The 13,872-nt window shown below is 29.8% G+C and overlaps 2 protein-coding genes and 1 long non-coding RNA gene across 5 annotated transcripts in view; 1 reads left to right on the top strand and 2 right to left on the bottom strand.

The window, feature by feature from the left end:
- The window catches only part of LOC107438650 (mediator complex subunit 14), a 57,411-nt gene extending 55,942 nt beyond the window's left edge, over positions 1-1,469 (bottom strand). For 2 of the 3 annotated variants that reach the window (XM_071178154.1, XM_071178153.1), the window contains exon 1: positions 1,370-1,469. The gene's annotated coding sequence lies outside the window, so the exon portion shown is untranslated. The remainder of the gene's footprint in view (positions 1-1,369) is intronic. The other variant, XM_043051276.2, reaches the window with a different exon arrangement.
- LOC107438648 (putative E3 ubiquitin-protein ligase UBR7) lies at positions 1,444-3,108 on the top strand. The gene has a single exon (XM_016050977.4). The coding sequence runs from the start codon at positions 1,639-1,641 to the stop codon at positions 2,728-2,730; it is 1,092 nt and encodes a 363-aa protein (XP_015906463.2). The 5' UTR covers positions 1,444-1,638; the 3' UTR covers positions 2,731-3,108.
- Positions 3,109-3,668: 560 nt separating this feature from the next.
- LOC139425101 (uncharacterized) lies at positions 3,669-12,856 on the bottom strand. Its single transcript, XR_011636292.1, has 2 exons — positions 12,714-12,856; positions 3,669-5,234 (listed from the first exon to the last, which is right to left on the bottom strand). It is a non-coding gene; the product is annotated as an uncharacterized lncRNA (long non-coding RNA).
- Between the last annotated feature and the right edge of the window lie 1,016 nt (positions 12,857-13,872).

A 13,872-nucleotide genomic window follows, 5' to 3' on the forward strand; every position in this document is an offset into this window, starting at 1 on the left:
GCCAAAAGCTAATTCATTAATTTCTTCCTCAGAATGGCAAAGATAGATTAATGATAAGTGTGCTGAAATTTGTGCAGGGTGTAAAATGTTCTAAAGCAACATCATTCCTGGGAAATAGCAACTGGTCAAAGCTAAAGAAAATTTTCATTCGTTTAATAATAATATCAATGTTTTCCGCTTTTTCAAAATATATTTTATGCTGCTCCAACATGGAATTAATACAGATTATCATTCGCATTGCATCTGAGGAAAATATAGATAACTCAGAATTATTTAAGACTTCTTATTAAGTAGAATCTTAATATACAATTATACAACATCTTATACAACTTCTTATTATACAATCCTTGAAACATACTTTCTGAATGAGGTGGGAGGAAATGTTCTGCAAAATTATGAGGGGAAGCTTTTAAACCTTCAGGTCAACAGAAGAATGTATGAGATTAGGGTTAGGGATTGTTCTGCAAGGCTACCGGAGGCAGGTGGGCCTGGGGGGGAGTTCGCAGGAAAATGCTGTCAGTTATTAAAAATACAAATTGTTCTGCAGGACTTTGTTTGTTCTGCGACGTACGTCACAGTTTTAGGCACTTTTTGCTTCTGGGCTTGAAAGTATAAAAAATGAAAAGGATATAATAAAGCAAAATAACATAATTCACAGAGAAACTTTTCAAGAAAATTGTTAGCAAAACATATTAGAAAAGATAAAATAAAAGACAGAATGAAAACTAACGTTATTGATATCACTAATGGCATTTTTTTCAGAGTCTACTTAATAGTCTATGCAAGATTCAAGGACATCATCAAATTAAGCTTGAAATTAGTGAAACAGAAACTTTAAAAAAAGAGCTACAAAATTTTTCTTACAAAATGTTTTATTCATGATACACTTTCAATAAAAATATTTAAACTTCCTAGAAGAAAAGAGCCTAAAAGAAATACAATTTGTACAAAATAATTGAATTACATTTTTCTTCTTAAAATAAGATATTTGGTTTAAGAAATAAAATTATATAAAGTGTGTAAGCATCACGGATCGATCGTCTTAAGTTAGTCAGTTAATTGATCTAATAAACATTAAGTTATACAATAACGTAGTTAGAGATTAATTTTTGAGAATTTCAGAAAATTTTTTACTTATTCTAAACATTAACGCAACAATTTCTGGTGTGGAGAATTAGACTTTGCCAAACAACTATTAAAAAAGACATATAAAGTGTAAATCAACTATTAAGATGATATCCCAACATTCTCTCTCTCTATATATAGCACAATAATTTCTCTATAATTTGAATTATGTACATATATATATATATATACAATAATCGAAAATTTTTAAGAAATGGGAGTAGATTAATTAATAAAATCTTACTTTAGTTTATTTTTATTAATTGCTCATAATCTTTCAGACATGTTTGTTGATTTGTGAACTGTGCAAATGTGTTTTTGCTGCCATTACCAACTGTCTAAATAATCTCCTGTGACCTAGCGGAGCTACAATAATAATAAACGAGCTAAAAGCTGGTTGGTAGACAGTATCGAAACTTCAATTGAGTTCCCATCCTAACCTCTTGTTTTTCGCGCTCAGTTATTGTTCGATTATCGCAAAACTAAAATTTTATAACTGGATTTAAACTAATTATGGCAGAAAATCAAAATTCCGATGTTGATAAAGAAACAGAACTCACCATGTGTGATGTTCTCGAAGAAGAAAAGGAACTTGAAAATGATGCTAACGCCGTACTTGGCGGTAGTGATGACAAAAATTGCTCCTACGACCAAGGATATGTGCCGCGACAAGCGTTATATGCTTGCAAGAGCTGTACAGTTGATGGTTTCGCTGGAATCTGTCTGGCTTGCTGTTACGCTTGTCACGATGGCCACGAAGTTGTAGAATTGTACACGAAACGCAATTTTCGATGCGATTGCGGCAACTCGAAATTCACCAATAGCGACTGCGTTTTAAACCCGAACAAACAGACTGTTAATTCTAATAACAAATACAACCAGAACTTCAAAGGCCTCTACTGTATTTGCAGTCGACCTTATCCTGACTTGGAAGATAGTGTTCCCGACGAGATGATCCAGTGTGTGGTGTGCGAGGACTGGTATCATGGACGACACTTGTCTGTTGAGGCTCCCGACGATTACTTCGAAATGATTTGCGGCAAGTGCATGGATTCGCATCCTTTCTTGTTTTCTTACTTAAGCAAATATGATCCTGTCATTGATGTGGTCGAAACAAAGAACGATCAGCAGCCACCCACTGATTCCATTGCACAGAAAGAGGAAGCTGCAAAAGATTCAGCATCGTGCTTACTGAAAAAGCTTGAAGGAGGGAATGTGAAGAAAGCTGGAGCTGCATTTTGGCCGGAGAACTGGCGTAAAAACCTCTGCCGTTGCTCAGAATGCATGAATTTGTATCGTAGTGCAGATTGTGAATTTCTTTTAAATCTCGATGACACCATTCAAGCGTATGAAGAAAAGGGAAAAGGAGGAGAGAATGGTGAGAGTCAGTATGACAAGGGACTGTCTGCTTTGGGTCAACTGGATAGAGTCAAACAGATGGAGGCTATTCGTGCATACACTAGCATGAAAGGACAGCTGAAAGAATACCTCAAAGAGTTTGCGGATAACAAAAAAACAGTAAGGGAATGTGATATAAAAGAATTTTTTGAAAGAATTGGAAAGAAGCAGAAGCTCAATAATGGTGTACCGCATTTTTGTCGTTGATGTATTATATTTTTTTAAATTTACCTAATCAATTTCGATAGAATCTATACTTTTTATTGTTAGTCTCTGAATGGTGAATGTTATATTGCCCATCTTCTTTCAATTAGCTGATTCTTCTGAATGATAAGTTTTTCAATGTATGAGTATGACTAAGGTTTTAATTATCTTACATTTGAATTTTTTTTTTACTTAGCAAAGCATGTTATTTTATTTCTTCTGTGTATGATAAAGTTTTGACTTTATTTTCGGATTTTTAAAATTTTTTCTGACAGGAATTTGGATCAATTGGTTTTATATCAACATCTGTTATTGAAGCTTTTAGATTTTTGTGTTAATTGTGATTGAAAAATGTCAAATAAAAAACAATTTTTACCATTTTATGAGATCATTTATATTATAAAGAAAGATTAAAATAGATTTTGCATAACAGCTGTTTAAAAACGAAGTATTTTACTTTGTATTAGCCTAAACTAAACTCAGTGGCGTTACAGCTCTCTGCTTTAAATTAAGCTCATATATGAGCTTAATTCAAATTCAAAGCTGAAAATAGCATATTGGAGCTTTAAATTCTTGTGTTAATTGTGATTGAAGAGAGTCAAATAAAAAACAATTTTTACCATTTTATGAGATCATTTATATTATAAAGAAAAGTTAAAATAGATGTAGGATGACGGCTGTTTTAGAAAGAAGTATTTTGCTTTGTATTAGCCTAAACTAAACTCAGTAGCACTATAGATCTCAGCTTTAATTTAAGCTCATATATGAGTTAAATGTCATTCACATATTTTTGTTAATGAGAATAATACTATTTAACTATAAAATAATATTTACTACAAAAGCTCAAATATTATTTTAATTGAGAACTTACATTTAAAATTTGTTAACATATTGCAAATGAGATTGAATCCTTTCTGTAAAATAAAAGGGAAACTGCAAAATTTACAAATTATATTTTTATTCATTCATAACTGTTGCTACAAGGAAATAAAAAAATGAATTTTTATGAATTGAAAATAGTTTCAGGGAACAAACTAGCGATCAATACTTAGAGATCAATAAAACCAACTTCTTTCTTCATCTGGAAAGATAAACAAAACACCTGCATCATTAGATTTTCTTTAAAGCAACACTTCAATAGTACCACTTTCAATGGTTGACTCTTCTGCAACGTAAAACCTGTCTTTAATTTTTAAAGTTTCAGTTCTACTGTTACAAAATTACCGACAACAAATATTCTATCATCATGAAGGATTTTGTTTGTTATATCATTCTCAGAAACTGTTGTGAAGACAGTGTAGATTTGAAGAATTTTTTTATTTCCTTTACAGAAAGAGTGATAATTGAGTTTGTAAAAATTCTCAATTTTTTCATGATAAAAACTTTAACACAATGTAATGTTCGTTGGAAAGATTTCAGCATTGGTTGCAATTGACACTACAATCTCTCTTCTTCCTTTTGTGAAGAAAACATCACAAAATATTTTTTCTTAACTTTTTGTTACAATAAATACAACCAAGCGAATATATTTTACATATTTATGATGAAAATGACTACTTTCATGTCCTCTCAGCAACAATTTTTGATATTTAATATCCAACAATTAATTATTGTTTTCTTAAAACAATTTCCATGGTTCAAATTTAATTTACTTTTTAAAATAAAATTTAAAATATTTTAGTAAAAGAAAAAAATTGTTTTGTCTCATGAGAAACATATTAAAAAATTTTGCAGAGAGTACAACTTCATATTTAGTAGGATTCGTCTTCCAAAAATTATTTCCAAAGAAATTTTTTCTTTTATGTATGAGGACTCATAATAATTAGCTAAGAAAATTAAAATGGCATTCCAGTTTTAAACTTAAAGCATATATTCTGTTTCACAGTAAAACATCTTTAACACGGTCTCTCCTCCCCAACAAAGCTACAAAAAAATATAAAATATTTTGGTGAAAAAATAATTAAAAAATTTATTCAGAGTAAAAAAGCATGCAGACTTTCATTATATATTATTTTTGTACCACTAATATTCCTCGTGGCAAAAATGTGACAACACAGCGACATTGTCACAGAATGTTACTGAGTTCTTGCAGAAAGATTTTTCATTTGGGAAGTGAAAAATTTTGGTTTTCTTTTCTGCAAAAATTTTCGAAAGCTTCTATCTTCTCTTCTGAATTATATTCAAAATTATATGTCATTCTTGCACATCGGAGTGGAAAAAAAAGGCTTGTAATTTTTCTACTTTCATTTGAGAATAATGAATTAAAAAGTTTGGTTTTCTTTTCTGCAGAAATATTCGTTCTATTATTTTTTTGGCAGTTATTGCTATTAATTTCCATATAGTTTTTAAAATCTGATACTATTTATTACAACAGCTGAATCTCGAAATGAAAACGCGCATTTGTAACTCCCCATTTTAAAGAGTCAGATTTGGGGTGATTTCGCCGTCGATCTTTTTTTTTTTTTTGTTACTGCTATGGATTTCGCTATTTTAAATTTGATGATGACCTACAAAGAAAGAAAAAGGAAATAATTAGTGTATTTTCTTCCTACAAAATGCGAGAATGTAGCTCATAATAATAGAATAAAAAATATTACATATTCAATTTTAAAAATTACATTATTTTTTCCGAAAAGTTTTTTTTCTTTTGATTGTTGTAGTTGTAGTTAATTTACGTCGCACTAGAGCTGCACAATGGGCTATTGGCGACGGTCTGGGAAACATCCCGGAGGATGATCCGAACACATGCCATCACAATTTTGATCCTCTGCGGAGGGGATGGCAGCCCCCGCTTCGGTAGCCCGACGACCTGCACGCGAAGTCGAGCACTTTACGGTAGAACAGTTTAAAGAGGACCAATACCGTACACCCTCGGTCCCTACGCAGACTAATCCAAGTGGTCACCCACCTGCGCACTGACCGCAGCCAGTGATGCTTGACTTCGGTGATCTGCTGGGAACCGTGTCTTAGCGATCAGTCCACTGCGGGACTTTTTTTTTTTTCTTTTGAAGTTGACCCTTTTGTTGCTTTAAATTAGTAACATATATATTTGTAATGATTGATAGTATCTTGCAGAAAGATATTAATGCTAGAGAAATTTGTTGCAGAAAGCCAGAAAAAATTCTGCCACAGGGCTAATATTTTAAAAACCATGGAAGTCCATTTTATTGTTTTCATTAATGACTATCCAGTAAAATAATATAAATAAAATATGTTATGATATTAATTTTAATGATGTAATTGCTGCTCTATATTTGATTTGAAACTGGTCATTTTTATCTGAAGTTGCTACAATCACGTTCTAATTCACAGTGTTTTCTCAACCTTTCACTATTGTATTAGCAAATTCCGCTATCTAATTCAAAGAAAAAAATTCTAAATCTAGTAGATTTTTAAGTGTGCCTTCATCCTCTTGACTGAAAACATTTTTTTCCAGTTTAAATCTGAGATTAACTAGTCATTTCGTTATTATTAATATTTCGGAAATTTAACACTACCAATTTATAATTTTCTGAGTTTTATCCTATAAATTCTTCCAAAAGAAAAGAAAAACTACAACTTAAAATAAATTGAAAGTAAGAAACTAATTTCTTAATGATTTTGGAATTCTAATATTTGTGTGAAGTTAAGAAGAACACTGACAGATTCATGCATGGTGGAGGTTATTAGAACCAGTAACTTCTTTCTTTATCGGAAACTCAATAAAAGATTATTTTACTTGGTCATTGATTAAGGAGATAGAAAGTGAAGCAATCAGTCATGAACACGAAACTGTTTGAAAACTTTTTCCAGTTTTTAATTTTTTTTTCATTATTTTTGCAAGGAATTGTTATATTTATTTAAAGGTGAAATTTCTTTGTTGAATGAAAATTTTTCTAAATATATAATTAAAAAAATTAGCTAAGAAATTTATATGATGTAAGGTTATAAACATCTAAACTTCTTAAAAGGAACAAATTATTATTTTCTTTTTTGTGTATATATATATAGTTAAATTTTCCGTCATTATATCTACAATTTTATTTTCCATGGGACTAATGCACAAAGCGGGGTAAAAAAATTAAAGCATATTTTTCAGAATTCTCTACCTAATGAACTGCTAGAAAATTGTCTTTTAAAAATAAATTCTAAGAATCAAACGCATTGCCGCCACTTTTTCCTTTCTTTGGAAAAAGAAACCGCTGTTTTAAAATTATGTAAGGCAATTGTTCAAACTAAATAAAGGGGCGGGGAAAAACAGATTAATTTGACTAAGTAAAAAATTGCATCATTAATATGATTTGAAAGAAATTCGAAGTCGCGAAATGAACTGGGAATCAAGACCCCAATCAGCATTAAACAAATTTTAACAGAATACTAACTTTAGTATATTTAGTGTAAAGAATCTTATAAACACTTTAAATTATTATTAAAATCCCATTGATAAGCTGTAGAACACGATTCTCAACAAAACTTGTTCACAAGTTTTAAACACTGCAAATAATATTACATTGTGCTAACGCGTTTCTTTCTTCTTTTTTTTACGGAAACTGCAAAAAATGCGAACACCCTAAGAACTGCAGTACATTTTAATAGTGATAAATTTTTGTCTCATCTGAAATCAAAAAACGTATTCCCTTAGTTTAACATTGATTATAGCTGCTGAAACTGCAGCAAATCTTTGATTTTGTAAGGAAAAGAAATAGCGCAGAAAAAATTTTTCTTTATGTTTCTCTTATGAAGTGGAATTTTTCAGAATAATTTCAAAATGTTTATAATAATTATTGTAAAACGTTATAATCAATCATAATAAAGTTTACGCAAAAGAATGATAAAAAATTTTGGTGTTCTTCAAAGATTTGTATGTTTCCTAATTGTAATTGAGAATATCAACAGAAATAAAAAAATATTTTTCATAAATAAAATTAAAGTTAACAAAACTAAATGAATTTATATAATTGCTAAATTTAACGTTTATTTAGAGCCAAACTAAAGTAACTTTGACAATTCTGGTGTTTTATTTTTAAAAAATTTCCAGCCACATGAGCTATTTTTTCCCTTTAATTTTATAAAATGTAACCTAATTTTTTATTTAAATTATGCGGATGTTCCGTATTATAAATTAATACGCTTTTTAAATTTTGGATAAAAATTAAGCGAAAAAGCAATATTTTTATTGTGGGTTTCAGATTAATATTCATGTAGAAAAATTATCGAATTTTTATATAAAATATAAAAACATACGAAAGCTCAAAAAAGTATGAAAACGGAATAAATAATCAACAAAAATAACAAACAATTCTTTTTTTTTTTTTTTTTNAATTTTTTTTTTTTTTTTTTTATCTCTGAGAATGTTGGGAAACCTATAACAGTTCTCCATCAAACTATGAAAGTTTTCTTATTACCTACAGCATTTATTATTATTATTTAACTGAATTAACTCGCTTCCGTGTTTGTAATGCTGGAAACGTACGATCGAAATTTCTACCACTTTCCGATTAGCTGGAGTACTCAAATCTCTACGGAACATCATGCTTAGTGGCAATACAAGTTGAAATCGTTTCCTGACCACTACAAAAAGAATTTATTAACATTTTATTTGCAAATAGGACGTATCACCAATGATATTTTGATCACTTTCCAAGTAGCCGAAGTGCTCTAAATCCAACTGTTATTACATTGACCAAACAGGTTAAGACTGCTTACGGACCAAAAAGCTAAGTTTATCGTCATTTTATCACTAAATGGACTTTTTCATTAAACAAAACCTCGAATCTTTTTCACCTTATAAGTAGAATCCTCTTAAGTTCAACTGGAGCTCTGTTTTTGATAACGATTCAAGTTACATCTGTTTCTTAAAATTTATAAATACAAAATCTATCTCCTTTTTATTGGTAATCGAAATTTTCATCCTTTTCGAGGATAAACATGTTAAAATTAGAAAGAAAAAAAAATAATATAAAATAAAAATTTTAAAAACTATATTTTTTAAGAGGATTAAAAAGAGAAAAATGATTCTATTTTTGTCAAAATGTTGGCGCATTACTTGCTAGAGATGGAGAGGAATTAAGGTTGGTAATAGGATTTTATCTTCCTCTCAGTCTTTAAAAAGTGGTGAGTTTTTTTGTTTTAGATGGGATAAAATTGAATTATTTCCTTCATTTTCATACACTGGAAAAATGTAGTGTTTAAAATATTATTTTGCATTATTTTTTTATTTATTACAATCAATCAAAAATATTCTATACATTTAATATATTGAATATATAGCTAAAGTAAAGTTTCAAATTAAGGCACAAATATGCTGGATTGTATTGAACGCTAATTTTACAGTAAATTCGCAAATAGTCTGCGGAGCAACTTAAAAAAGTTATTAAAATATTAAGTTATTAAAATAAACGTTATTGAATTAAATTTTTTAAAATATAGAAAAATTATCAGCAATTATCATGGAGAAATCATCTGTATGTTAGCTAGCTTAGCAATTATCAATTGCTAAACTAGCTAACTTCGAGCGACCTTTTTTCTTTTTAGTATATTCTAAACTGGCTTTAATTATATTCAAGGTATTGTTTTGATGCATATTTTAACTTTTAAAATAATGTAGAATTTGAAATTCTTTTGTCAAAGGATTAAAATTAAAATTTTGATCTTAAAAATAAAGCTAATGATGATGTATTCAATATTTTTTAATATAAAAACATAAAAATGTGCACGAGAAAAAAAAAAGTTTCTGAATATCGATTCACTATATTTTATGAGAAAGGATGACCGCAAAATGAAAAAGTGAACAACGTGAATAACTTTTCATAAAATATCGGAATTTCACGTACCATGATTAAATTTTAATGGGTTCGAGGATCATGAGCTAATTAATTAATGTAGACGTTATTAATTTCATTATCAATTACGAAATCAGACTCAAAAACGTATTTTCTCTTAATAAGCATACCTTATTTTAACGGATTTAGAATTCTGACACTCAAAATAGGGATACGGAATATCAATCCGAAAAATATGGTGACAATAGTATAGGCAGGAGGGAAATTATTTGGAACCCTTAATCTTAATTTCACTTTTTGCGTATTTCGCTAAATCTAGAGAAATTTTTTTTAACAAATCAAGAAATTTTTGTACATAATCATAAATTTCGTTTTTTTCCATTTAAAAATATTTTTTATAATTATTTATTATTTGATCTGATGTTAAAATTTTTGCGCAAATTTAAAGTATGGAATTTTAAATAACAAAATACAAAATTTGAGCAAAATAGATTGAATAGTTTCTGAGTCAGCAAAATTTTAAAAAGTCGTATATTTAAAACTTGATTTCTTAGAAATGTTCCAGCTTTTTTTTAAATTTTGCATTTTGTCATTTAAAATTACATACTTAAAAATTTAATGCCTTACAATATAAATTCTCTTCATTAGATCGAGGGTCAATAGCTAATTAATTAATGCAGACGATAATCTGATGCATGTATAATGATTTAGATGAATCCGATAAATGAATTATTTTATTGCGTGCAAAAGCGTTTTTGATTCTCTTATCGAATTCTCGAGAAATAGCGAAATAAACAAAAGGATAAATTAGCATGAAGGGGTCCAAACTTTAAATCACTATGTTGCCTAAATTATTGGGACCGTATTTTCCAGACTGCGCTAACCCCTTCCCTCTCCTCATATTTCGAGAGTCACAATTCCAACTCTGTCGAGAAAAAAATCTGCTTAATCTGAGAAAGTAACTTTTTTGCGTCTGATTTCGTAACTTAAAATATAGTTAACATTAATTAATTAACATAATTAAAATTAAGCCCTTGAACTATTAATATTACGTTCGTGAAAGTCCTATCATTATCAAATATCGAAAGCTATTTGAAGTATTAGATCAAAAGTTATTCTGGATGTTCACTATTTATTTTATGCATATTGTGTCAAATTAGGTCATTTTAAAATGAGCAGGAGTAGAACACTCGACTCCTCTTAAAAAAAAAAATTTATTCATTTGTCTCAAATGATGTTAAACTCATATTTCATTATAAAACATGTCGAATGAAATTTTTCCATTGACAAGTAAACGCAATGTGAATTTTAGATAATCTGCAATAAATTAATCAATGTTAAATTACAAACTTTAAAAAAAAAATTAAAACTTTAAAAAAAAAATGCTTTCAGACTGTACCAGGAATAATAATAATAAATAATCTTATAACATTAACATAACTAACCCTTTTATGCTTAGTGCTTTTATAAAGTAACTAAACATTGATTCATTTTCTTAAACATTCTTCAAAGTTTTATAAGAGTTTTTTTTTTTTTTTTTTTTCAATTAACGTACGTGGTATAGTACTGCTTTTCTGTCAACCACCTTTCTTCCCCTAAGTTTTGCGTTTATTTTACAATAAATAAACTTTGATTGAATGATTATGAAGCTTTAATTTGGGAATTAGACTAAAGCAGACAGTAAATTTTTATTTGTAATCGTTTTATTATCTTTCTCTTTATTTATTTATGTTGTATTATAAATAAAATATTGCTTTCAACAAAAACCAGCCTAATCTAGCTTTCGAGATTTTAGAGTGCATTGGAAGCCTTATTGCTGATAAAAAAAATAAAGTTTATAGGTTTTATTATAGTATAATCTTCATGGGTGTTATTATCCCCATGCATCGAATCACGGAAAAAACCAGCTTCGGACGAAAACGCATAGGGGGGGGGTGGAAGATGGAAGCATCAGATAAAAGTAATTATTAAATATTATATGAATTTTACGCCCGATTCTATTCGGGTCATTGATCCGAATTAATTAAATAATTTTTAAAAAAAAATACCCATTAAGATACAGAGTTTCTGACTTTGAAGTTATGAAGGAAACTTTGAACATTTGTTGCTGTTGTTGTTGTTTCTGATGTCACTTGCCCATGCCAGCAAGCGTGCTTGTTGACATCAAGAGCATTTAAGGCAGAGGGTGCGTTTCTTGTCTTTTAGTGGCACCTTCTTTGGCCAAGAATACGAATTCAGCCACACCCACGCCACACACATTCAATCATTCATCCACAGATCGTAATTTTGACCTAAACCAGAGAAAGAACAATCTTCAATTCAGTACCCCTAGAGGTATGAATTGTTATGGGAACGTGGAGGACTTCGTGACCCAACTGATTTAAAGCGCATCAATCAACATTTACAACGCGGCGAGTCTTCGACCGGCAGGAATCGATCTCACAACCTATTAAACATATACTCAACGCACTAACAACCAAGCTACCACATTTTGATTATTTAATTTATTTTTAACTGTAAATATAATTATAAAATAAATAATAGTAATGTTATGAATAATTTATGAATTAAAGAGTTATCTCTTAGTGGGTTAATCTATTGTAAGAATATCAACAAAAGTAATTAAGTATTTCAATTTAATACATTTTTTAAAAAAATAACTACTTGAAAAAGTATCATTTGTATATTACTTCATCACAATGCAACAAGTGTAATTATTAAAATTATTCCTTTCCATAACCTTTAGGTCCCGCAGTGGACTGATCGGCAAGCCACGGTTCCTAGCAGATCACCGAAGTCAAGCATCACTGGCTACGGTCAGTGTGCGGGTGGGTGACCACTTGGATCAGTCTGCGTAGGGACCGAAGGTGTGCGGTATTGGTCCTCGTTGAACTGTGCTACCGTAAAGTGCTCGACTTCGCGCTCAGGTCGTCGGGCTACCGAAGCGGGGGTGCCATCCCCTCCGCAGAGGATCAAAATTGTGATGGCATGTGTTCGGATCATCCTCCGGGATGTTTCCCAGACCGTCGCCAATAGCCCATTGTGCAGTTCTAGTGCGACGTAAATTAACAACGACAACCATAACCTTTAGTCATTACATTTTTAATAATTTAAAAAAAAAATTATGTTCTTCGAATAAATATTTTATTTCATTAATTTCTGGTTCAATAACCTAAATAATTTGGGCCAAATTGTATTGGTTGTGAAATTTATATAACTACTTACGAAGTGCTTTTTTCCCGATGTTTTATTTCCCCGGGCTTCTTCTATCAGTTAATTTTCGGCGCTTCTTTTCTCGTCTACTAAATGTAGCATTGTTTTCTTTCATTTCATAGTAAAATATAAATTTCAAAATCATTATAAAATGAATTCCTGAAATATGAAGAAAAATGAATTATAAAATGAGTTCTATAAGATAAAGTTATGTAATTTATTTTTCAGAGCATTTTCTCTTAGTTAAGTTAATGCTGAGGATTTATTCAAATTATGAATAAAGTCCTGCTTATTTCCTGTAATTAAGTCCTGTTTATTGTTGAAAACCTGTCATTTCAAGACGTAGGACTTTTTATTTGAAAAAAGAGTCGTTATAAAACAGTTTTTACCTTGTTAACAATATATCAACTTTGAAATTCAAACCTAAATGATGGTTTGTAAAATGAATTTAATCTCTCTGCACCAAAAACAAACAGTAATAAACAAGTAAAAAGAGGTCAAATCGGAAATGCTAAAAAAGTGAATTCTTTCTAAATCTAGCAACCATTTCACCTTTTTTTTTTTCTTTCAACAATAATACATCTCGAAATAACTAAAACAAATTTTCACTTCAAACTCACCAGAATTGCTTAATATCATTAATATCTTATGAAATGCAGCAAATTTGAGTTCAGAAATTGTATAATTTATTTCTTTTATGTAATTTATAAATATCGACTCACAAAATAAATTGTTGTAAGCAGCTGTATACTTTCTAACCGGAAGTAGAGTAGGTCAAGAGCTAGTGATTGCTGTTGTTTACCATCCATAACAAGCTTCCTAAAACTAGGAAAATGTTAGATTATTACCGGTTTATCACTCCGCTAGTATATGCTTACGAGGCGATGTGTAAACAGACTTAATATTTTAGGAAGTTTTATTATTGTAATTTTGCGTTAAAATTTATGCGTAATTTCACCACTCCTAAGAGTTCTCTATAATTTATAAATTTTGAGTGGTTTTGAGCCTAAAACAAACTTTAAAAAATTGATAAGAAAATACAAACAAAGGTTCATGTTTTGAGTGCAAAATATCACCGTTTGTGAATTGCATCATAGCATGCTTGCGGAGTTTTCCGAGTTTATTGTTTGTTCCGTTTAAATTTAGGTAGTGTATAGCGTGAGGATGCCTG

The sequence above is a fragment of the Parasteatoda tepidariorum genome, chromosome 1 (assembly GCF_043381705.1).
Source record: "Parasteatoda tepidariorum isolate YZ-2023 chromosome 1, CAS_Ptep_4.0, whole genome shotgun sequence".
In the NCBI taxonomy this organism is placed as follows: Eukaryota; Metazoa; Arthropoda; class Arachnida; order Araneae; family Theridiidae; genus Parasteatoda; species Parasteatoda tepidariorum.

Excerpts from the sequence above, each read along its gene's own strand:
- LOC107438648 (XM_016050977.4), top strand. The coding sequence starts at position 1,639 with ATGGCAGAAAATCAAAATTCCGATGTTGATAAAGAAACAGAACTCACC.